This window comes from Panthera pardus, unplaced genomic scaffold (assembly GCF_024362965.1).
Source record: "Panthera pardus isolate Hobbes unplaced genomic scaffold, ASM2436296v1 HiC_scaffold_6, whole genome shotgun sequence".
In the NCBI taxonomy this organism is placed as follows: domain Eukaryota; kingdom Metazoa; phylum Chordata; class Mammalia; order Carnivora; family Felidae; genus Panthera; species Panthera pardus.
In genome coordinates, this window is record NW_026526991.1 from 129,418,711 (window position 1) to 129,444,129 (window position 25,419).

The 25,419-nt window shown below is 47.8% G+C and overlaps 1 protein-coding gene across 5 annotated transcripts in view; it reads right to left on the reverse strand.

Annotated features, from left to right (window-relative positions):
- Positions 1-25,419, reverse strand: part of CAMK1D (calcium/calmodulin dependent protein kinase ID) — a 431,007-nt gene that overhangs the window by 41,724 nt on the left and 363,864 nt on the right. For all 5 annotated transcript variants that reach the window (XM_053894728.1, XM_019460777.2, XM_019460776.2 and 2 more), the window contains 2 exons: positions 22,915-23,053; positions 15,389-15,515 (listed from right to left, as the gene is read on the reverse strand). In XM_053894728.1, coding sequence (XP_053750703.1) covers positions 15,389-15,515; positions 22,915-23,053 — 266 coding nt within the window. The remainder of the gene's footprint in view (positions 1-15,388; positions 15,516-22,914; positions 23,054-25,419) is intronic.

The window sequence follows — 25,419 nt, forward strand, 5'->3', positions numbered from 1 at the left end:
TGACGAAAGGGAGCCGTTTACCACAGTAAGTGTCTCGCTGATTTGGGAGGCATGCTCTCCATGAGCTGATGTTCTGGTATGAGTGGTTACAAGGCAACAGATGGTGGGAGGTGACTGCATCTGCAAGGAGCTTATTTCTAAGCCTCCAGGGCCATCCACGTGGGCTGGTGGAAAGTTCAAAGGAGGCAGAGAAGGCTCACTGGTGACGCCTGACCCAGTGTCATCCCCCCAGCAGAACAGACGGCAGAATATCCTGAGCCCACAGCCAGGCTGGCAGGTAGGAGCCCTGGCTTCCACGTCACAGGGTCCACAGGGCTCTTTAGGAAGACGGCAAGCCAGCCCGGCCCAGCCACTCCATGACACCAAATGTCAAACAGTGATGCAGGGGCAGCTAGAGCTCAGGGCAGGATTGGGGGCACAAGCTCTTGTGTCACACCAGGTATGACATGGCGACAGACATGCGGAAGGAGCCCTGAGAAGGTGCGAAGGCACCTCCAACAGCTGATTCCACAGTTTATAAGCAAAGATTGAGACGATCCACTGAGCCACGGTGTGTGGAGGGTAAGCGTCACAGCACCTGCAAAGCAGGCTTCACTCCTGGGAAGAGCTGATACTGTCTGTGTTCTTTTGCACACCCCATCCTCAGTTCTCTAGCCTGTGGGTGTGGGAGGGAGGACTCCTTAGAGAACCCCCTCCTCCCTCCTTCTCCTCCTTCTCCTTCCTCTCTTCCCGCCCCGCCCCCCTTCCCTGACTGTTAGAAAGAAGGAAATTCTGGTCACCATCCATTACTCAGAAAACAAAAGAATAAAGAACGCGATGGCCCTCCAGGAACCTGTACATCCGAAGGCACCTGCACATTCAGCAGATCTACCTTCAGCCCGGCAAACAGACCTACATTTTGGAGAACCGTGCGAGACATGGCACGCACCTGAAAAGCAAGTGGCTGACTTTTAGGTAGCTTGGAACTGGGATGTTGCTTCCGATGTTTAGATTCTTGAAGCCACAGATGACATATCCACCATTTTCAAAACCAGAGATTTTGTTTAAATGGTAAAGTTTATAACATCACACATACAGTTTAAAAAAAAAAAAGATAAAGAAACGGTGTCTGGATCTTTCTCAGATGCTTCTATTCTCGCAACGGACAAAAGGGAGCCACTGACGGAGAGATGCCAGGATCGGTAGCATGGGTGTTGGGGGGAAAGTTCTCAATGATTAACAAGCAAATATCAAGGTAGCGATCCTGGGGGTGGAGGTCTGTATACCTGTGCCAAACATTTCTTGTTCTTTCTGGTGTTGTGTCTTCCCTAGGTCCTATCAACAAGACAATAAACATTTTTTTAACCAATTGTTGGCAGGTAAATCGCTTGCCTTGGGGTGAAGTTCTGAACTGCACTTGAAACACACAGAGAGTGAAAGTCCTTGGATGTGTAATGTAACAATAAACAAGAGAAAGTAGATTGATTTGGAAATGATATTCTCACCAACCTAAAATAATTAAAGAATTATGCAATGGCAAACCACACTAACGTGTGTTGATTCCAACTGCTCTTTTGATTTGATTCGTGAAACCAAATGTTCTCAGGACATTGTTTGAACAAGCCTGCCTACATCCCTATAAATAGCTACTTTTCATCTCGTAGTGATTCTTGGAAAACACCGATTCTCAGGCAATATTCAAAACCCTCCTGACAATTTGAAATGGCCACCCAAATCGTGACGAACCTCTGGGATCTGCTGGGATATTTTCTCTCCTGCTCTCCTCTGGGTCCTACAGTGGGCTCCCCTTGTTTGGCCAACCTGTTGAATTCTCCTCACCTCCTACCCTTTCCCCGATCCTTTCAGCCTGGAGCCTGCAGCCTGTAGTTCTGCAACAGTCCACTCTCGCTCTGATCTTGGGAGAGGCCAGGTTTTACTTTGAGAACTGGCCACACTCCCTTGTATTATGTTATTAATCTTGTACCACTGGCAAGAATTTGGTTGTATTTCTTTTTTGTTAATGTTTATTTATTTGAGAGAGAGAGAGAGAGAGCAAGCACAAGTGGGGGAGGGGCAGAGAGAGGGGGAGACACAGAATCCGAAGCAGGCTCCAGGCCCCGAGCTGTCAGCACAGAGCCCGACGTGGGGCTTGAACTCACGAACCGTGAGATCATGACCTGAGCCAAAGTTGGATGCTTAACCGTCTGAGCCACCCAGGCGCCCCTCGGCTGTAATTCTAAAATGTCACAGCCTCCAAGGTACAAACTCTCAGACAACAAATGCACACAGTCCCCACAGGGCCTCGGAGAGTGGGAAGGGTTCTCAGTCACACCCACCACTAATCCATCTCTCCCCCAACACCAGTCAGATGCCGAAGAACTTCCTAATGAAGGAGAAACAATTTTCTCTCCTGACTGTACCCAGCACAACTCACGTGCAGTGGGAGGGTGACAATGACTCTCGCCACCCCCACACCTTCTCACAGAGGGAGGCTTCGCACGGAAATAACTTAATTGGTGCTACTGACACTTGACAAAGAGAGCCGTCATTAACGGGCACTGCGGCTCATTCGAGATGCCATCAGCGCCCAGGCAGAGCAGGAAAGGGCTCAGTCTCCTGGTACAGCAGAGACAGAAGGACAAGACTCCAGGCCGGAGGACACAGACGTTCCTCTAGTGCATCTCAAGGCACAGTCCTGGGGGCCGTGAGCGGCAACAGACCGACCCGGAGGCGCCGAAAAGGACACACACAAGATAGGTAGCAGCCGAGGGGGAACAGCTCTACCTGGGTGACACGTGTTGGTTTCCCAGGTTTCATCACCAAACTCCCGTGACACGCCAGCCTCCTGGACCTCCCCTCCCCTCTATATCTCCTCCCTACCGTGTGAATCACACTGCCGACCACCACACTTGGTACCGCTGGACAGCGGGGACGTATGGTCTGGATCTTCAGGGCTTAGCACATTCTGTTTGGTTAACCAATGGTGACTCCCGACACGAAGTGAGGGGAGGAAATGGGCAGAATTAGCCCTATGCCTCTGTCTGTGGCTGACTGTGTAGTTCATGCCACTCTCCGTTTAAAACCTTTTCTCAAAGGGATTTCGGAATCACTACTTCTAGGGCTAATGGGCAGGAAAGACCTTCAGGGAAGTGATCTCTCAGAACCTCCTTCTCGGTCAGACCTTGGGGGTTAACGATTCCGTTTTCTTAGCTCTCCCTGGTAGAAAGAGCATTCCATTGGCCGGGTCGGTTTACTCCAGCAAATAGAAGTCAATCACGTGAACCACGCGGTCTCAGCAGGGCAGCCCGAGCTGCTGGAGATCTGTGTGGACAGACGGGGCCCTCCTTCTGAGCCCCACGCTCGTCTCATTCTGTTCAGCGAAACAGTTGGTTCAAAATTTGAAATAATTGAATTTACTGCTGTGAGACTCACGACCAACCCACTGTGGAAAATTCCACTTGGTGGGAAGCGTCCTCCAGGCCAAGCTGTTTTATATTGGTTGAAAGCAAGGGTTCCTGGTAAAGGAATTCAGAGATTCCAAGAGGAAAAAAAAAATTCAGAAACCTTTCATCTTGTTTTTGAAACAATTAAATTGCCCATTTTCCTTCCTGAAAGAGAGAGGAGCAAAAGGCTTAACCAAGTCTAACTGGAAGCGGGAAGAGGGGCTCTGTTGAAGCAGGGGTGGCACTCAACCCCCAGGCTCAAAGAAAACAGAAAAAGAATTTTCCCTTTCCCTGTGCTCTCAAGGGAGTGCTGAAGAGCAGTTTCTACAGAGGGAGGGGAGGAGATTGAGAATATCTCCCCCTGTTACCAGGTTCATGGTCAAGGCCGTCTGTTCTCCTCTATGGAAGTCTAAGTACCGCTGTACTCAGTACCTCAAAGTTGACCACCTCCAGTGGGTGAAGCAGAGGACACGCAGGAGGGGTGGCCTGGGGTGGGAGCAGCCCTCCATGCCAGAAAGTGGAAGCCCGGGACCGAGAACCATGGGACCCAGGCAGTGTTTCTTGCGTTCCTCAGTTATTTAACAGCTTGGGTTCCATATCAGGCACTGGCTTTGTGGTGTGAGGGAAGCAGACGTGGGCCCTATGCCACGGAGCACCTGTTCTCCTGGGTGCCGCGGGTGGACACAGCTGCAGAAGTAACGCCAGCCACAGCTGCCTTCTTAAGGAGACGATCAGACTAAGCCAGACAAGAGTGTGGCAAGATGGCACAGGTGTTGATCTTTAACCCTGAATACAGCCCTGAAAATACTGAACCTACTCTAAATAAAACTCCAAGTATCCAGGAAAGGATATATTACCTCCAACAGTCAAACAGTGGAGAAGGTGCAAATAAAAAGACTAGAGAACAGGAAAGACACGGGGTGGGGAAGAAAGGCTGTGGCTAGTAAGTTTTGAGCATATGCCCTTGTGTTGTGCTCTGAGAAGAAATTAACAGGTTTAAAGACGAAAGAGTGGGAAAGGTAGGAAGGACTGTTTTGTCATTAAATGGGAGGTAAAGATGTGAAATGGTTTCCTTTAAATGTGAAATGGATTTAGGTGGTTGTAACTTGAAACAACTTTAGTTGTCTGGAGTTAATTTTTTTTAAGTGTATTTATTTATTTTGAGAGAGCTGGAGAGAGTGCATGTGCTTAGGGGAGGGGCAGAGAGAGAGGATCTCAAGCAGGCTCCTTGTTGTCAGTACAGAGCCCTATGCAGGGCTCAATCGCACGAACCGTGAGATCATGATGATCACGACCTGAGCCGGCAGCAAGAGTCGGATACTCAACTGACTGAGCCACCCAGGTGCCTCTGGATTTAAGAAGTTTTATTTATTTTTTAGGGTTTTTTTCTTTTAATGCTATTTTATTTTATTTTTGAGAGAGAGAATCTGAAGCAGGCTCCAGGCTCTGAGTTGTCAGCACAGAGCCCAACGCAGGGCTTGAACTCATGAACCATGAGATTGTGACCTGAGACAAAGTCGGACACTTCACCGAGCCACCCAGGTGCCCCGGATTTAAGAAGTTTTAAATAGCCATGCACACTGGCTTTGCAGTGAAAGAAATCTAGGATCTCCCACTTACTACACCTGTGGACTTGGGCCAGTCATTTAATCTTGTTAAGCCTCCATTTTGTTCATCTGTAAAATGAGAACATTAACAGAGCCCAACCTTCAGGACTGTAATGAGGCTTAATGGAAACGGTAAACATATAATAAAGTATAGTCAGAGCTAGTAGTAGTTATTATGTAAGGATGAAGGGTTGAGAGAACCATAGGATAAAAACAGAATGGAGGTTTTATTATTTGTTAGAGTGAAGGATGGACAGTTCCTTGACATCACTTGGTACTTTCCCTTCATTCTTGCTTTACATAATGGAAATGATTCGTAAATGGAGATTTCCACCCTTTTGATCAGAGCCTTCAGAAATCAGAATTGAACTGGGCCCACAAGTGATGGGAGGGCATATCTGAGTACTTGAATCTTGGAGTCGGAAGGAGACTTACAACCCCCATACCAACCTCCTGTGCACTTGGGTCCCTTTGTTCACCGAGTTGTCGATCCTTTTATTCGCTTATTCACCGACACACTCATACATCCCCTCCAGGTCCAGGCACCATTCTAGACACCACAACCCAGGAACTGCCTGTTGATCATTACTGACAGTGCCTGGGCATGGGAACAGTCCACCATAATATCAAAGATTCCCACGATGGCTGAGGAACACTGGCTGGCCATGGTACCTTCATGGTTCTGCATTCAGTGAGAGAAGAGAGTGACTGTACTCCTCCATTCTCTCTCCCTGGCCCTCTGCCTTCCCCCACAGCATCCCACCATCTCCTACCTCCAGGCCAGGTGTATCAAGATTACCTTCCCCATCACCCTAAGCTCTTTCCAATCTTTTAACCAGCAGCAAGGGGGCACTTCCCAGATCCAACCAATTCTTCTTTCCATTGGCCCCAATTATAATTCTTTTTTAAAGGGGAGTTAGAAAAATGTGTTCCAGAAGACTACTTATAAAAATGGGCATATCCTAATTTTTTCCCTAATTCTTTGCAGTGTATGAAACTCCTGCCTTCCCCCTACCTGCAGAGACAGAGCCAATGGGACACTAAGATTAGCAGCACTCTACCTTTCCTCGAATGTGCTTCTGTCTTTGGAAATGTGTTGGAAATGTCCAACCTGCCTGTGACATCAGCAAGAAGAGGCTGGCAGACAGGCTGCTTGCCATCCTGTGACCTAGTCCAAGGCTCCTTTGTGCCTCTTGCTGGCTGACCTCACCTCTCTGTGGAGGTCAAGGAGAAAGGCCCTTGACTTGAACTTCATGTGTGTCATGACGAAAAGGCCCTAAGAGATGGGAGTCAGTCGTGGTCAGAGGTAGTAGTAGAGACTTCTTTTACTATCACGGCTTCCCCCCAAGTGGCTCATGGAAGGAGATGGGAGGGCCTGGATTCAAGTTCGGCTGTGCTAGCCAGGTTAGGCAATGTGATAGGGTCTTTACAGGGAGGAGCTTAACAGAGAAGTAGTGAGAGGAGTGATCTTCTAGCAGAGGGCTTTTAAAATCATTAGATTACACACACAGAGTGGTGCCACATCTCTGCCATCTAAGATCCAGCAGTGAGTTGGAGGACAGAATTACAGGCTGAGCCCTGAGCCAATGTATCTCGGAGAATTTGTTATCTTTCTTTTTTCTTTTAAAGTTTATTTAGTTATTTTGAGAGAGAGAGAGAGGAGGGGCAGAGAGAGGGAGAGAGAGAATCCCAAGCAGGCTCCACGCTGCCAGTGTAGAGCCCAACTTGGGGCTTGAACTCACCAACCATGAGCTCATGACCCAAGCCGAAATCAAGAGTCAAACGCTCAACCAACTGAGCCACTCAGGCGCTCCAGATGTGTTATCTTTCTATGCCTCAGTCTCTTGTCCTGAAGGTCACCTGCTATTTTGTCCTGAAGTTACGCCTTTGTGGAAAAGAATCTGAGCTCAAGTGAAGAGCTGCATGGGACTCTGCGTTTTAGAGAGTGGGGAGGTGGGTGGGGTGGGGAGAAGGAATCCGTGCAGCACCAATTCATGTGGTGGATTAGTACAGAAGGCCTTAAATTGAGCTGTAATCCGGTTGCAACGAGTTGGAGAAGCTGCATGTTGGACAAGTGGTGAGAAGGCTTTCTTTTAATTTTTTTCTTAATGTTTATTTATCTTGGGGAGAGAGACAGAGGATGAGCAGGGGAGGGGTAGAGAGAGAGGGAGACGGAATCCGAAGCAGGCTCCAGGCTCTGAACTGTCAGCACAGAGCCCGACGCAGGGCTCAAACTCACGAACCGCAAGATCATGACCTGAGCCGAAGTCGGAAGCTTAACCGACTGAGTCACCCACGCACCCCGAGAAGGCTTTCTTTGAAACACCGGGAGAGAAAAACGACATTTCTGCCCAGCGGCTGCCTGTTCGGAGATGATAAATAAAATTCTACACATCAAGGAAAAGAAAATTCGGGCATCCATTTCTGGGTGGAGTTTGGCTTCAGGAAGAACTGATTACAACAGGCAGTATGAGCAACCATGCTTAGTCACGACTCTTTCTGTAAGCAGACTCTGCAGCAGGTGGGGTTAGACAAGAAAACACCAGTTAATGAGGGGCTTTACTACAAGCCTCTCCATAAACCGTGTGGCTTCACCAAGGTTTGGAGAACTGTAGCCTGGATTGCCGGCAATTAAAAATTCAGCTGAAACACAGACCCGTTCTTTGCCTGTGGTTTGCCTTCAACCCAAAGTCACGGAAGTTAAGAGGAGTAGGGCTCTCTTTGGCTAGCTCTGTCCTCGGCCGGACAAGTTCCCTTGGAAAGCTTTCTCATCCTTCCCTCAGAGTTGTAATTTACTAAAAATGCATCGCAAAACAGTGGCTTGCTCTGATTTTCCTAGTAGCCTCTTGAATTTTACCACAGGCATGAAAAGTCCCCACGAAAGTGCCGTCCTGGTTATAATTACCGTTCCGATCTGAGCTGGAGTACTATTCAAATGCTACCAAAGCCAGAATGTGGCCAGTGGGTGGAGGGGTGAGGCTAAGGAATGGGAAGGGAGGGGAAAATGGGAGGGCAGCTGGTGTTCTAAAATGTGGGAGAGACTTGGAATTCAGTGGGAGGGAGGAAAGGAACTGTTCGGAGTTAAGGCAATTCAGGGCAACGTGGCAAGAAATAACCCTGTGATGTCGCCCTCAAAGGTTGTCCTGAGATCTAGCCTCTGCCAACATGGGTTTGTGACCACAGTGGGATGGCTACTTCGCTCCTCCTGAAGGCTGACAAGCTTCACTTCAAGATTAAGAGGACCTTTACAGGCATTCCGGTGTTTTGGGTTTTAGTCATTAAAAGAAAAAAAAAAGAGTAAGTTCCAAAATGCTGCAAGGTTTCTTTCCCTCCTCGACACCACAGTGAAGTTTAGAAACCATGATACTCCATCACAGTATCCAGTATTTAGAGAGGAGCCGTTCAGAAATTGCAGAAGGGTGGAGGCCCCTGGGTGGCTCAATCGGTTGAGCATCTGACTCTTGGTCCGAGTCCTTGTTTGGGCAAGCCCCCTCTCCAAGCCAAACGAGTCTGCATATTTCTTCCACACTCGATAAGAAGCAGCTGGGGACTCTGAGCCTTTGTTCTCCTGCTTGCCCACATCCATTACTCTCCTTGTCTTGGCCTGGAATTCTACTCTTCCTTCAAATCACGCCTCCTCCAAGAGTTTTTCCCTGGTCGTTCCAGGCCTTGCTGATTCCTCTCTCACCTGTATTTGTAATGTTGCTTCTGAAATATGTCGGTTACTTCATACTGCACACATGCTACCAAATATGGGTCTGTATCACCACTGGTCATACACCATTGGAGGGGCCCTCGGTGTTGGAGCGGCTCTAAGAGATGCCTGCAGTGGGACCCCCATACACAGGGATGGAGCGAGGCCCACATTCTCCTGCCATCAGTGATGTGATGTTCTGCAAGGGCCCTTGTTCTTTTAAAGGACATGTAACATCAGGGCAGCTGTTCAGGGTAAAGGATGAATTCAAGGGTGATCAGATCCCTTTGCCTTTTCAGGCACCGTGTGTGTGCTGGGATACGTGGTATAAACAGCCCTTTTTTCACTATTTATTCATAGCTAGAGAGCTCATTTAAATTGAAGTAATCTTGGGGCGCCTGGGTGGCTCAGTCGGTTAAGCATCCGACGTAGGTCATGATCTCACAGTGGAATCAAGCTCCACGTTGGACTCTGTGCTGACAGCCCAAGGCCTGCTTGGGATTCTCTGTCTCCCTTTCTCTGACCCTCCCCACTTGCATATACTCTCTCTCTCTCAAAACAAATAAATAAATAAATAAACTTAAAAAAAAAACTGAAGTCATTTTGACATTGCCAAAGTTCACTATTTAGCTGAACAGTCATTTAGGCAACAGCCGTAAGAACAACAAAAACAAAACAACAGTGCCCGTAAATTGAAATCAATACTTCTACCGAGAAGGAGTCTGAAGTTTGAACCATGGCTAAAAGCAGACAGCAACAGTCTGCACCTGGCTCGGGCTCCCGGACAGCAAGGCCCCCAGAATCAGAGGAGTGCTGACTGGGACTGGGCTCTGCCCTGTTTAGATCGAGACTGGCCAGTAGGGATGAGGCGGTGGTTTCTTTGTCCAAGATCCCAACAGCGTCCTGATCTTGCAGAGATAAGCCAGTGTTGGGGGGGGGGGGGGCGGGGGGGGGTGGTGTCCAGCCCCAGGGTTGACAGCACGCTGGGGTCCTCTTACAAAAAGCCACTTCACAGCATTACTCTGGCTGTCAGGCTCCCACTGGCTTAATTAATTAATGGTTCAATTAATCCATAATTCAAGGCCCCCAAAGCCAACAATCAACACCCAGTCACCATATTACTTGACTTAATAGCAACTGACACAAGGTACTTTCTCCAACTCAAAGTGCTTCCCAGGATACAACACCACTCTGGTTCCCTTCCTGTTTCACATGCTGCCTCTTCAGAGTCCCCGGGGCTCCAGGACTCAGCCCTGGGACCTTTCTTCTCCTCCATCTTTCCCTGCCTCCCCCTTAGCCACTTCATCCAGGTTCACAGCTTCAAAATACATCAGCCTCTTGGGGCGCCTGGGTGGCTCAATCAGTTGAGTGTCCGACTCCTGATTTTAGCTCAGATCATGATCTCATGGTTTGTGAGGTTGAGCCCCGTGTCAGGCTCTGGGCTGACAATGTGTAGCCTGCTTGGATTCTCTCTCTCCCTCTCTCTCTGCCCTTCCCCTGCTCTCTCTTTCTCTCTCTCTCCCTAAAAATAAATAAATAAACATTAAAAAAAAAATACATCAGCCTCCAAATACGGTCCATCCTCATTATTCACAGATTCTGCACTTTTAATTCGCCTACTCACTAAAATTTATTTGTAGCCCCCAAATCAATACTTGCCGTGCTTTTGCGGTCACGTGTGGACATGAGCAGAGAGGCTCAAACTGAGTTTCCAAAGCTCACGTTCCCTGCTTAGAGGTCAGACAAGGTGACACACTGCCCTCCTGTTTCCCCTCTCACACTACAAACAAGTATCATTTTCATGGTCTAGCTGCTGTCATGTTTTTTACATTTTTGCGCATTTTGTAGATTCATGGTTTAAAACAGCTCCCAAGTGTAGCGATGAAGTGCCGTCTAGTGTTCCTGGCACAAGAAAGTGGAAACGTGCCTACAGAGAAAATGTGTGGCTAGACCAGCTTCACTTAGGTGTAAGTTATGGTGCTGTTAGCCATGAGTTCATCGTTCACGAATCAAGAATATATATTAGGGGCGCCCGGGTGGCTCAGTCACTTAAGCATCTGACTCCAGCTCAGGTCATGATTTCGCAGTTCGTGAGTTTAAGCCCTGCATCGGGCTCTGTACTGATGGCTCGGAGCCTGGAGCCTGCTTCGGATGCTGTGTCTCCCTCTCTCTCTGCCCCTCCCCTGCTCACACTCGGTCTCTCTCTCAAAAACAAAAATAAACATTAAAAAAATAATATATGTTAAATAAGATGTCGTTAAATAGAAATACGTATAAAACAAGGTCATGTATCCATCAGTAGATGACAATGCTGTGACCAGAGACTCACAAGGACCCTAAACCTCTATTTCCCGGGTAACAGTAGGTCAGTATTTACTAGTTCAGCGCTGGTGGTGACGTTACAGAGCATAACTACTACGTGTGATGAGAATCAACTATATCTTGTTGCAGACAGGACCTCTTGAGAGAACTCCAGACTTACAGTCCAACCGCCTTCTGGACCTTGCAAACTTTAACAAATCAAAATCCGAACCCCTGGTGATACTTCTGTAGCCTGCTCTTTCCACAGACTTTGACATCTAAAGTAAAGGTAACAGCCTCCTTTCAGAGGCTCAGGCCAAAAAATACCTTAGAACTATCATTGGCTTCTCTCTCTCAAGCCCTACTTTTAATTTTTCAGAAAATCTTCATGAAATTACCTTCAAATTTTTTTCTGGAACCTGATACTTTCTTACCACTTCCACTCTGCCAACCTAGCCCAGCTCCCACCATTTCTCACTTGAATAATTCCAGAGCCTTCTAACTGGTCTCCCTTCTTCCACCCTGGCCCTGCACCCTGGCATCTCTCCTAATCTCCACCTGTCTCCTAGAGGGATCCTGGTACAGGTCAGATCATGCCATGCCTTGTCTCAGAACCCTCCAATGGCTCCCCACCACCCTGAGTAAAAGTCAGGGTCTTGACAATGACTTCTAAGTCCTGGTCTGCACATGCTCTGCCTATTAGTTCTCTGACTTCATCTTCTACTGCTCTTCTCTTTGTTCACCCCACTCCTGTTGTTCTCCCACATACCCCTGCCTCAGGCCCTTTGCACCATTCTTGGAACGCTTTTCCTCCAAATAACAACATGGCCAGCTCCTTCACTTCTATCAAACCTTGACCCCACTGTCACCCTCTCAGTGAGGGCTGCCTTGATTATTACTACATTTAAAATTGCCACCCCCTACACACACACACACACACACACACACACACACACACACACACACACACAACTATTCTCTTTCCTGCTTTATTTTTCTTCATAGCACTTGTCAACCTAAGATATTAACAGACTTAGCTGTTTGCATACAGTCTGTCTCCTTCTTGCTCAAATATAAGTACCTTGATTGAGGGCAGGGACTTTTATCTGTTTTTCTTTTCTTGTTTTTTTTTTAACGTTTTATTTATTTTTGCGGGAAAAAGAGCATGAGCAGGGGAGAGGCAGAGAGAGGGAGACAGAGGATCCGAAGTGGGCTCTGTGCCCAATGTGGGGCTCGAACTCATGGACCACGAGATCACGACCTGACCTGAAGTCAGATGCTCAACTGACCAGGCCACCCAGGTGCCCCCTGTTTTTCTTTTCCTTTCTACTGATGCATCCCCAGTCTCTAGAACAGCAGGTAGGCACTAAATACATAATCCTTGAATGATGAATAACATAGCACTTACCAGACATAATTCAATTTACTGGTTTTCCCTCTTTTTCTCACAACACTGTGAGCATTTTAAAGTCTGAAACTCTGGCCCTACACATTCATATTCTTAACACCAAACCACTGAGCACAGCACATAAACTTAATAAATGCATGCTGAATGAATGGGAAAAGAAGAGACAGAGAGAAATGCTAATTTCTGCGAACCTTGGGTTTTTACCAGTTTAACAAGCATTTGTGCAAAGATGAATAAGATAGTCCCTGCCCGAGAAAAAACGTGTGGTGCAGTGGGAAAGGGACACCGGTGCATATGGACCCCGATGCAATGATGTAAAAAGGGTCAGGAAAAGAACTAGGAGGACAAAAGAGAGAATGGGTGTTGGGAAAGCAACCAAAAGGGGGCAACGTGTAAGTTGGGCTTTGATGGCTGAATATCAGGAGTTGGCCATGCAGACTGAGGGGGCAGGGGAGGAAACAGCCCGATCTCTGTTGCTCACTGCCCGAGGTACGTCTACAGGTTATAAGCTCCCCCAGTGTCGCCCCTTCCTTGCTCTAAGAGGCCTTCCTAGGCAGCTCAGTGCTCAACACACATGAATGAGCAGAACCACTACATTCGCACCCCTCCCCACTCAGAGAAAACTCCGTATCTGACAACAGCGTTACCTGATGGCCCCACTGGCCACCATTTAGGGTAGAAAGAGCAAGGGCCACATATGAACATGCTTCCCAGTTCCCAGACTCGTCAGTGTCTGACATCTAAGCAGAACCAGACCACTCGAATGACAGCCACTTAGAAACCCGGAGAAAGTGCCATTCCTGGGTTCTGCCAAGACGCAAAGAAGCAAAAATCCATTTAGAAAGTGCTGGAGCTTTCCAACATCACAGCCAAATATGAGAACAGTGCGATGCGTATGTAAATACGGACACTTCTGCCGGAACATTTGAACTGCAGCCCGAGAGTCGGCCTCCTGCCGGGGGGGAAGCGGGGCGGCCACAGAGCCCTCAGCTTCTCGGCCGCGGTGGCCAGGGCAGCAGACCGCACAGAAGGTGGCAAAGCCATCCCGGCAAGGAGCGTGGACAGCGCGCCCTCACAGGCCTTTTCATTTTCTGGGGTCTGGGAATTGCCACTGTTGGAACGGGCCTTCTCCCTCCCCATCTTTGAGGACAAACGAGAAGAAGCGCATCTTCACTTTTATCTGCCGCCCGCCTGGCGGCCGGGACTGACCCGGAGAGAGTCCACATACCTGCCGCACACGCTCCTGCTCCCGTCACACCCCCACGCCCCTGGGGCACACACGTGCGCTCTCGCGTGCATCTCCCACCACGGCCGTGATTCCCAGTCCCCCCGATGGGGTCCACTCCGCTGGCCCAGACCTGAGAGCACTCAGGGTACCGCTAATCTCATCAAGTCCTGTGCCACACCGGCTCCTCTGCCATCAGAAGAACCTCCCCGGCTCTGCCCAGCGCACACACCCGCCAGGGACACGATCCCCGCCTGTGCCGGTCACACCATGGCCACCTCCTCCCCCGCCTCCCGCCCCCGAGTCCGTGGCTTCCCTTCCTGTTATTCTCCGTTCCCCTCAGCCTGCTCTTCTCCCCTCTCCTTTGAGCACCTTTGCAAATGAACCGGCTGCGTCATAACACCCGTGTTATGCCAGCACCTGAAGGGCCAGGAAGGGCCCCAAAGGGCGTTTGGAGTTTCCCACAATGCTCTGGGGCCCAGGCTCATCAGGTGGGAGGACTGCTTTCCTCAGCCTGCCTGGGGGATCACGCGGTTGCACCTAATACCAAACAGGAATGATGCCAGTCACAGAACATTCCCTCTCCTCTTTCAGGGCGAGCTTCCTGTTCTCATTAGGAAAAGCCATCATGGTTTGTACAATGAGAATTCAGCCTCGGTCTCTATTTTCCAGAAGTCTTTTCCAACCCCATTTTTTTCCTGCTCTCAGACATTCCCGGTTTATACCCTTTTCCCAGGATTTTCCCACTTGAGAGCTTTAGCACAAATGGATGCTTCTGCCTGGAACACTCTGTCCCCTAACATTCCCAAGGCTGTCTGCTTCTCCACATTCAAGCCAATACCCAGGTCTCATTCCTGTGCCCTTAACCGTCCTAGTCCCCCTCCCCGCCATCACCTTGCTGCTCTGTGGCATGTCCTCATTTGAGTTTCTCCATAGCACTTACCGTGGCCTGAAACAACCCTGTACTTTGTCTGTTGTCTGTGACTCCCGACTAAAACATAAGCTTCATGAGGGCAGGCCTGCTGTCTGACTCATGTACAGCCTTCACCCCAGTGCCCACAACAGCAGCTGGTCCATAGTATGCGCTTCAGTATACATTTGCTGAATGAATGAATACATTCATGTAAGTCAACGTCTCGAAAACACAAACGGCACCGATGGCCTTTCTCCAGGTCCCCAGAAGACACAAGATGGTTCTCAGTATGCGAGTGTTCGGTTCTTGTAGCCCTTTCTGCGCTCTGTATGTTTGGTACGAGGGCCCTGGGGTTCTGATTTTAGGAAAGACTTTAATTCTTGGCTTCTCCAGTACAGATCAGGACTGGCTACTTCAAGAGAGTGACTTCGACAAGGCATGAACTAGATTCCTCCTATCGATATTCTCTTTCTGGCCGCTTCTATCTCAACATGTTTGTGTCTGCACTTCATGGTTATCTCAGTGTCTCACTGTAAATCATTTGAAAACACAGATATGGAGGCACTATTTCTGGCATCAGAACGTGGGAATTCATCCAATCAACTCCTGGCTTCCACCCAGGCCCACACCCCAATGAGACAGGATTTCTGCCCGACTATTAAAAGGTTTCAGGGGAAATCGCCTCTCTTCTAACTCGTTCCAATGTCTCTTGGCCTTTTATTCTCCACTTAAGGGGAATGAAGGCAGCTGCGATCATGTGCCAGGGCTGAAGTGCTTAAGACCAAAGAAGCTGATATGGACACCCACACTGTGCTTACCAACATAGCCCGGGGTGCCACAGGCTGTGGACATCACATCTCCTTTGCCCTCCATTTTTGACAGTCCAAAGTCACTGATCATTATTTTCGATTCCTCGTCTTGACTGTAGTACAAGAGGTTTTCAGGCTAGAAAGAAAAAAAGAAAAAAAACACTGACAAAGTGTGTTTAAATTTTTTTTTTTCAACGTTTTTTATTTATTTCTGGGACAGAGAGAGACAGAGCATGAACGGGGGAGGGGCAGAGAGAGAGGGAGACACAGAATCGGAAACAGGCTCCAGGCTCCGAGCCATCAGCCCAGAGCCTGATGCGGGGCTCGAACTCACGGACCGCGAGATCGTGACCTGGCTGAAGTCGGACGCTTAACCGACTGCGCCACCCAGGCGCCCCGACAAAGTGTGTTTAAATATGGGTTAATTGTGGGAGACTCACGAAGCCACAAAGCCTAACCACAATTTAAGGATACGCTTGACTTGGGACACAGCGAATGCAGTAAGAAAAGCCGTGTTTAATAGGAGTGATGAAGGGGACACTGCACAGTTTGGGGCACTTAGAGGTTTTCAAGAAAAGTGAGTCCCTTTGTCTACTTTCAAAAAGTGAACCATAAATTGGGGCTGCCTAGAGAACCCCTAAGACTTGTCAATTTATTTCCTGGGTCAGGGGAAAGGGAGTTCCCAGAAATGAAGTCACTTCTGTAGGTGCTCTTCCATTTCCTTGTTCTTTCTTTCTTTTTTTAATGTTTATTTCTGAGAGAGACAGAGACAGAGACAGAGTGCCAGTGGGGGAGGGACAGAGAGAGAGAGAGAGGGAGACACAGAACCCGAAGCAGGCTCCAGGCTCCAAGCTGTCAGCACAGAGTCCGACGCGGGGCTTGAACTCACGAACCCTGAGATCATGACCCGAGCAGAAGTTGGACGCTTCACCGGCTGAGCCACCCAGGTGTCCCCCACCCCTGCCCCGTTCCTTTTTCCTGACCCCTTTAGCAACCTTTCTCGAACCCAGGGTCTCTCTCCCTGCCCTCCGTAACAGCCCATGTCCTGAGGCTCTGGCAGATGCGTTGCGTTTTCCCCTTTACTGAGCCAGCTGACCCCTGCTCGCTGGGCTCCCTGGGAAACAGAGGGATGTCATCATGGATGAATCGTGTCCAGAGATCCAGCACTTTGTAGCCACGTGTCCTTAAGTGCCCTGAGCTTCTGGTTGCCTTTTCGGGAAAACACGGGTCGTGGTGGTTCCTCGTTTGCTTCCCTGAATGGGGAAGCTGGAGCTGGATGGAATGGGGAATGCTGGAGCTCAGATGGTAGTAACTCAGGACACATGGCTGAGGCCTGACCACAGCTCCTGTCTCTGCTACAGTCCTGCACAGCAGGGGCACCTCCATGGCAGCTGCACAGGAGGGGTAAGGGGAGGCAGACGGGTGGAGCAGGGAGACAATGAAGCTTTATTTGCATAGTGTTTTATGAAAAGTCAAGGTATCATTCTTAGAAAAAAAAAGGGGGGGTGGAGCTTGTGGAGACCGAGGGAGATGTCCCAGCCTCAGGGCTGCACCTGTCCTGCCCAGGCAGAGCCTGACCACAGAAGGGCTGCCTCAATTAATGATGTTGTCCCTGAGAGACACAATGCTGAGGACGGACACCACTCCTTTCCCCCAACTCAGGAAATTCCAAAGATTTGCCCAGTGAAGAAGCAATCACTTCTCTGATTTACGTTCAACCTTAAAAGAAACACAACAGGGGGCAGCTGGGGGGTGGCTCAGTTGGTTAAGCATCTAACTCTTGATTTCGGCTCAGGTCATGATCTCGGGGTCAGAGAAATGGAGTCCTGCGTGGGGCTCTGTGCTGACAGTGGGGAGTCTACTTGGGATTCTCTCTATCTCTGTCTCTCTCTGCCCCTTCCCCACTCACTCACTCTCTCTCTCTCTGTCCCCCAAAATAAATAAATAAATACACACATACACACACATACCACACCAGGAGGAATCTGGACTGGGCAAGCCACTTTCCCACAGTTTCCTGTCTGGCTCTCCTCCCATCCCCAAGAGTGATTGAAGCAAGAGTCTCTTGTCAGTGGTTTGCGGTGGATCTTTGGTTTCTGAGTTAATTGAATTTTACCAACTCTTCTTTCATTCTCTCATCTGGTGGTGAGGGCTATTTAGATTTGAGATGGGCCTGGAACTTCTGGGTTTTAGAATTCACGGGGCAATTCTGAGCTGTAGCCATTTCTGTGAGGACATTCTGAGAAGTGTTCAAGACCCACCCCCCTGCCCCGCCTTAACCAAACTATAGTCGGGCTCCCCTGAGCCCTCTTCTAGGCCTCGGTTTTGGCCTTCTGTGTCCCTCCTGTCTTGCTGGGGCTGCAAAGTCCAGTCTTAGCAAGAAACCTGCTAAGTCAGAATAGACAGAACCCCTCACTCTTGATATCTGGCCAAGCTCTTTACCTTCCACCTTGGATGTTGTTAAAGAAAATGTATTCACACACTTGGTAAAGACAGTAAGGAAGACTTTATTCGGGACCACTGCAATGGGATTCTGCAGTAGGAGAGGAAGAGTGGACTCAAGACCTAATACAACAAGGAAAAGTGGAGATTTATAGCCCAGGATCAGGGTGAGGGTCAGTGAACAGAAAATTACTAAGAGGTGGGGCGCCTGGGTGGCTCAGTGGGTTAAGTGCCAACTTCAGCTCAGATCATGATCTCACGGTTTGGGAGTTCAAGCCCTGTGCTGACAGCTCAGAGTCTGGAGCCTGCTTCAGATCCTGTGTCTTCCCTCTCTCTCTCTGCCCCTCTCCCACTCATACTCGGTCTCTCTCAAAAATAAAATAAACATTTTACAAAAATTTAAAAAGAATAGAAAATTACTAAGAGGGAACATCAAGGGTGGGGGGATTCTGGCTATGCCAATTTCAGAGGATCCTTGCTGAAGGCAGGCCAGGGTGGGCAGATATGAAAGGTGGAAGATAAAGGATTTGATCAGATATCAAGGGTGGGGGATGTTCACCAAAGTGGCTCAGTGGGATTTTTTTTTTTTTAATATTTGTTTATTTTTGAGAAAGCGCAAGCGGGGACGGGCAGAGAGCAGAGACAGAAGATGTGAAGTGGGCTCTGTGCTGACAGCAGTTAGCCCAATATGGGGCTTGAACTCACTAACTGAGAGATCATGACCTGAGCTGAAGTCAGATGCTCAACCCACTGAGCCAGCCAGGTGCCCTGGCTCAGCAGGATTCTTGCTCAGCCTGGACTACATGGGCAGAGCCAGTGCACTAAGGACAGAGCCCAAGGATGGAACCTGGCCAGAAGGAAGAGAACCTGGTCAATGGAGAGAGACTGCCAATGTCTAAGTTCTTGGCCAGGCTTTAGGAAGGATCCCTCCATCCTTGATACCCCCTCTTAGTAGGTTTCTATCCACAACCGTCATTCTGCTCAATGGCTATAAGTCCTCACATGCCCTTGATGATTTTGGAGTTGAACCCAATTCTCTCCCCTATTGTGATACCCTTCTTGCAGTAGTCTTAAATAAAGTCTTGTCTTAACAAGTGTCAAAATAACTTTAACAGAACACAAAAGAAAAAAAAAATACTACCCTTCTCCTAAAATCATAACACAAAAAGGAATGACACATTCACAGTGACGTCGATCCTGTGGATGAAGCATGAGATTAGAAGAAAATCAAATGCACACTTGAAGGTGCTTTCAATGAGTTTGAAAAGAGAATAAAATGGCCCAATCAATAATCAAAATAAGAATAATGCTTAAAAAGCAGGCCAAAATAATCTAATCAAAAGGTGCCTGTGGTTCATGATTTGTCTGAATGTTGAGATCATCTTTTGATGAACGGTAAGGATCTGATCATGGGGGCAGAGAGGACTTTTCTTAAGTTTCTGATTTTTTTTCAAGTTTATTTATTTTGAGAGAGGAAGAGCACACACACACGTGTGCATGTGCATGTGAGTGGGAGGTGGGGTAGAGAGAAAGGGAGAGAAAGAACCCAAGCAGCCTCCACAATGTCAGCATGGGATTCCTCTCATGAACCATGAGATCATGACCCGAACCCAAATCAAGAATCGGATGCTTAGCTAACTGGGCCACCCAGACTCTCCTTAAGTTTCTGACTTTTAATCTTCCTGTCCCAATGATCTCATGCTCTTAAACAAGGTTGCATCTAGGCAAAAGACTGCATGGAATCAAATATCCCTCCTTTGGGTCAATTACCAAGGAGGGTTAAATCGGCTGGTCATTCACAACTTAGATAGATACTTATCTACAACCATCTCAAGACTCAGTCAAGGCAGCAGGGCTTTTCTTCAGGGGAGTCAGGCAACAGGAAAGTGGGAGAGAAGACAGGCTCAAGGGCAATCCAGGTGGAGGCCCCCAGCTGGCAGTAGGAGTGCTTGGTCAGGTGGGAGGCACAGAGGGGATCTCACAATTCTGCCTGAGGTCCCAAGAGGCCCAGGACTCACCTGAAAAAATATTATTCTTTATTTTGTGACATCGTTGCAAGACAACTGATGGACAATACTGGAATTGGAAGGTCAATACCAACCCGTTAACAGTTTGCATAATAAGAGGGGCACCTGGGCGGCTCAGTTGGTTAAGTATCTGACTCTTGGTTTTGGTTCAGGTCATGATCTCAAGGTTCATAAGTTCAAGCTCCACATCAGACTCCATGCTGACAGTGCAGAGCCTGCTTGGGATTCTCTCTCTCCCTTCCTCTCTCTCTGACCATCCCTTGCTGTGCTCTCTCTCTCTCAAAATAAATAAACTTTTTAAAAAGTTCACATAACAATCTTTAATTTAAAAAAAAAATTTAATGTTTATTCATTTTTGAGAGAGACAGAGAGACAGAGTGCAAGCGGGGAAGGAGCAGAGAGAGAGAGAGAGGAACACAGAATCTGAACCAGGCTCCAGGTTCTGAGCTGTCAGCACAGAGCCTGACATGGGTGGGGCTCAATCTCCAGAACTGTGAGATCATGACCTAAGCCGAAGTTGGACGCTTAACCAACTGAGCCACCCAGGTGCCCCAACAGGCTTTTAAAAGATCTGAATCAACACTTCCTATAAAGTTTATATTATACATAATCACCCTCCTAATCCAGTGATTCTCAACTGGGGGCAATTTGGCATCCCAGGGGAACATTTGGCAATGTCTTTGGTTGTCACAACTGCAGGAGTCTATGCGCATCTAGTGGGTAGCAGTCAGGGATGTGGCTACACATCCAACAATGCATAGAACAGCCCCCCGCGGCAAAGGACACACTGCAGGGGCTGAGAAGCCCTGTCCTAATCTGAGGGGTCAGTTAGCGGGCACTTCCTGTCTCAGTCTCTCATTATCTCTAGTAGCTTCCTGGGGCAAGACGACACAAGAGTACCTTGCTGGAGGGAGGTGGAGGTGTATTCCCAGGGGCATGGCGGTATCCCAGACTGCGACCTAATCTTTTATTAATCTGATCATGTTCTCTATTGCTCTGACCTGGATCATACAGTTTGTTTTCATTTTCTAAGATATTTGTGAAAATTTACTATCCCAACCCCAACTCCTGCCACATAGGTCAAACTCCCTTGTGCCTCTGAAAAGCAATGACGAACAGTCCTAACATGGCAATGTTCTCTCTGCGGGGACAAGCCTGGCGGTCTCACAGCTGCACCAGCTGGGAGCTACAAGCACTTCTCTGAAAGCGCCATGTGGGCGTAGACAGCTATGACTCCTGCACAGCCCATCTGCCTTTCGAAGGGGGAATAAACACAGTCACGCATAACATGGCCCCTCTAGGAATGTCATCTGAGTGGGAATTATTTCTATCAAGTACACACAGCCAGCGCATTGCATCACACCTCTGTGGGCATCGCACTAACTTGTTCAGAGACCTGCCTCCTGTGTTCTGGAAGCAGAGAATCGGCATTTGGTGAGGGCACAAGAGAGCAGAGCAGGCACAGAGGCGCCAAGTGGGCTTAGTAAGCCCTTACTTAGCCCCGGAAAGGACCTCCGGGTCCTGAAGATTAGCTAATTTGTGCCCACAGCCATTTCAGCCATCAAGAAGCCTGCAAAGGGCAAAGTCTGTAAGGACCCCATCGACATTCACAAACACCCTTGTCCGGAAGTTCTCCACGAGTAATCCCAGAGCAACATCAGGATCACCTAGAAATCCCTTAGAAATGCACATTCCCAGGCCCACTGCAGACCTATAGAATCGGAACCTCTGGGGTGGGGCAAGCAATGGCCCTCCAGACAATTCTGATTCAGGCTAACATTTGGCAGCCACTATTCTGGTTGCTGGAAAATAATATAGAGAAGAGAAAACTTTACAGTGAGACCTTATGAAGAGAAAAGCTACACCATGTTATACCTTCACACCCAGTACTAGATAACAGGCAGATGCCGAAATTCTGTTTTAACAAATGTTTATGGTTTGTTCTTTAAATTGATTTAGATTTCACACAGTCACGCATAGCATGGCTCAGTACATTATAATCCCTGTGTTTTTGATATGAGCAGCGGGTATGTGGGCTGGGGTGGAGTTTCTATCTTGACAGGTGCAGGGAGCCCTGGGGCCTGGACCTGTGTCCACTGTTGGATGAAGCCACATTACAGCCTTGGTGACCAATGTTGCCTTTTGCTGTTCCTCAAATCAATGTGTTCGATATCTACTCTTGATAGCATATGTTGGATATCTGCCCTTTGGTATCTATACTGAGCCGGGGAGGGATGTGATGCCAAGATGCCCAAGTAAGGCCCAGGTCCTTCAGTGCTACTGGGTGAAGGGTCAGTATGCCAACACCTCATCAAGGACAAGTAAGACTGGGGCGCCTGGGTGGCTCGGTGGGTTAAGCATCCAACTTTGGCTCAGGTCATGATCTCCTAGTTTGTGAGTTTGAGGCCCGCATCGGGCTCTCTGCTATCAGCATAGAGGCCACTTCAGATGCTCTTTCCCTCCCCACTCTCTGCCCCTCCTCTGTTCTATCTCTGTTTATCTAATAAATAAACGTTAAAAGAATCTTTTATACAAAAAAAAAAAAAAAAAAAGAACAGGTAAGCCTGTGACCTACAGGACGCTGGGGGATGGCTGTGATTGTAGGTTGTTTAACCCATCTTTCCCAATAACCTTCCATTTCCTTTCTCGTGTTATGCCCTCCACTTACTTGCTCCCTTTCTTTCACACAGTGTACTATGCTGAAATGGGGCCAGAACTGGGAGAACACTGTGAAAAACTGTATTGGGAGAAGGGTTATCATGGCCTCTGTGTCTTGAACAAAATTACCTTTTAGGTGGGCTTGAAGCAATACACAACCTATCTCCCTGTGGCCCTTTGGCTGCATAGCAGTTATAAAATCTCCCAAATGGTGGCCAGCCCCTCATCATTTTTCAAGCTACCTCTGGCTCCCAATGGCCCTGACAACTAACAACACAAATGCCTCCCATTCATTCCACCCATATCTCCATCAAGGCAACCTCAGCCATCTTCTGGAGCCAATCCCCTTGGACAGGTGTACTGTGGGTAGAAGAGCTGCTGGAAGATGTTGCTAGGCGAACGCCTTACCTTGAGGTCCCTGTGGACAATGCCCATTCTATGGAGATAGTAGACGGCATCCAAGACCTGGCGGATGAGGGTGCTGGCATCTTTCTCTGTGTAAAATCCTTTCTCCACTATCCGATCAAACAGCTCTCCACCGGATACGCTGTTGTTGTTTAAAAAAAAAAAAAAAGAAAAAGAAATAAGAAGTTTGAGAGGACCTATTGAATTGTTCAGGGAAAGCCATCATTAAGAGATGTCAATATGACAGAAGAACCAAATTGGCTTCCAAAAATATTCATTTTCAGATTTAGGTTTTGCCCCATCTATGCCCCAGAAGCTATACCAGGGAAGTGTTTCTATTTCACGATGGTATAAACATCCAGAATGAAATAAAGAGAATAAAAATAAACCAGGACCCATGGACTAGCCCGGCCTGAGAAGTCTTCTGGTCTTTGCATCCATCCTGCTATGACAATGTAAAGTCAGAATAACTTTCCAGAATATTGGCATCATCAGATGTAGGGGGATGATGGATAGGATGCCTCTTTTGCATAAGAGAATATCCTTAAAGGTCTGGAAGGATAGGGGGTATGGGGGGCAGTGTTGTGGGCAAAGCAGTAAACAGCCAACAGGATGTTTGGGCTCTTGACCAAGTTCCGCCCCTAATATGCTGAAGGCATGGGCATTCCTTGAATCTTTGGACCTCAGTCTTTTTATCCGTAAAATAAGGGGGTTAACTTAGTCAACCATATCCAACACTGGCTTTCAGAACCTGAAAGCTAATTGTCATTTACGAAAAAAAGAAATTAGAATGACACCCCATTACATCATCTGCACTGTAAATTAAAAAATATTTAATTTTAATTTGCTTTGAGTTTCACATTGCACTTAACGTTTTCTTCGTGTTTATTATTTATTGCCTAGGTTGTCAAAAGTCAAAATGCCCTGGAGGGCAACCCTTATAGCCCCTTCAGCTCTGATAGTTAATGCTGTTCTGGGTTTAACAAAGTGACAGAATCATACAATTCTGAATAGGAACAGTTGGACACTTTAGCCTTCAAATTCTTAGAACATATACTTCTCTAAGAAAAACAGTGCTTCTTTCAGATAATTAAGCCATCTCGAATATTAGGTTCAAGAGATATATTAATACTATTCTCTTTTATAAAAAGAAACAGAATTTCCAAAAGCAAAATGAAGACTTATTTGAAATATTAAACTCATAAAACAGTTTCACAAACCACTCTTTCAGCTTTAAGAGATGTAGTATAAGCCATGCCCTAGCAGTAACACACCCACACATACACAAACACATGAAGCTAGGATTCATTTTCTGCAATTCATGACAATTAATGTGCAATATCTGATCCGTCAAAACCTTCCTCTTAAAAAGCCAACAAAGAAAACCAATTGTGGCTATAAAAGGCCTAGGTGTTCGAGTCTCTCCCATTACCTAGAGTCATTCTAAGCGATGTTGTGCTTGGATAATGTCTCGTTTCCAAAGCAAACAGCAATCGAAATAAGAAAAGGAAAGATGCTCAGGAGAAATAAGAAGCAATTCAAAGAGTGAAAAGAAATGGAAACATCAGGGGAGAAACTACCTTTTGATGACCGGGTTGTCCAAATGGTCCATCCTTAAGGAAACCAAAATCCCAAGACATCCCCTCTTAGCAGCTATACATCAAGCTCTCCCCAGTCTTCGTGTTTCTAGACCTTCATGCAATGAGTTTCAGTGGAAGAACTCTGGAGACCTTGAGGATGTACTCTGGAAGACGCCCAGCTGCCAGGGCAAGGGGGAACCTGTGCACATTCACCTGGAGGCATTCACTTCAGGTGATGATCTGTTCGAGCATTCATTTAAGATTTACTGGGTGCCCACTATGTGCCACCTACCATGAACCACAGGTGCCAATCAAGGCAGCAGCAGCTGTGAAGAAGGAAAGGTCTGTTTTGATCGTGCCCCTCCTCATTCTCCACCATTGGCCCACCTTCCAATAATGGCTCCCCTTCTGAGTGTTCCAGTGCTTTCTTATACCGGTTCTGCTCACACCCTCTGCTCTGCAGGCTACCAGAAGACCTCAGGCAAGAATGCGCACCCCTTCCTCTACCCCTGCCTCCTGCCCTTGTTACCCTATGACCCACCTTTACCAGATTCCCTCCTTCAAAACTGATCTTTCCTGCTTCCCATTCTCTCAAAGTCCTCTTTTCTCCAATGTGGTAAGTAAGGTATTAACGGAGGCTATTGAATCAAATACTTGTACCCTGATAGGGCAGCCATGCAGTAAGAATGGAAGCATCAGAGTTGAAAGGTAAGGTCCAGCTATAGCATGTACTGTCACAACCTCAATGCTCCGCACATTTGCTATTTCACTTCTGAAAGTTCAAACGGCACCAGGGTTTCATTGTTCTGAACACTGCTCAGAAAGTATTTGGTTTCCTTAGAAACCAAGGCACAGGAGAGAAGTCTAAACACTTGCCAAAACATAACAATACTCATAAAAATGCCTTAAAACTTGCAAATCGCTTTAT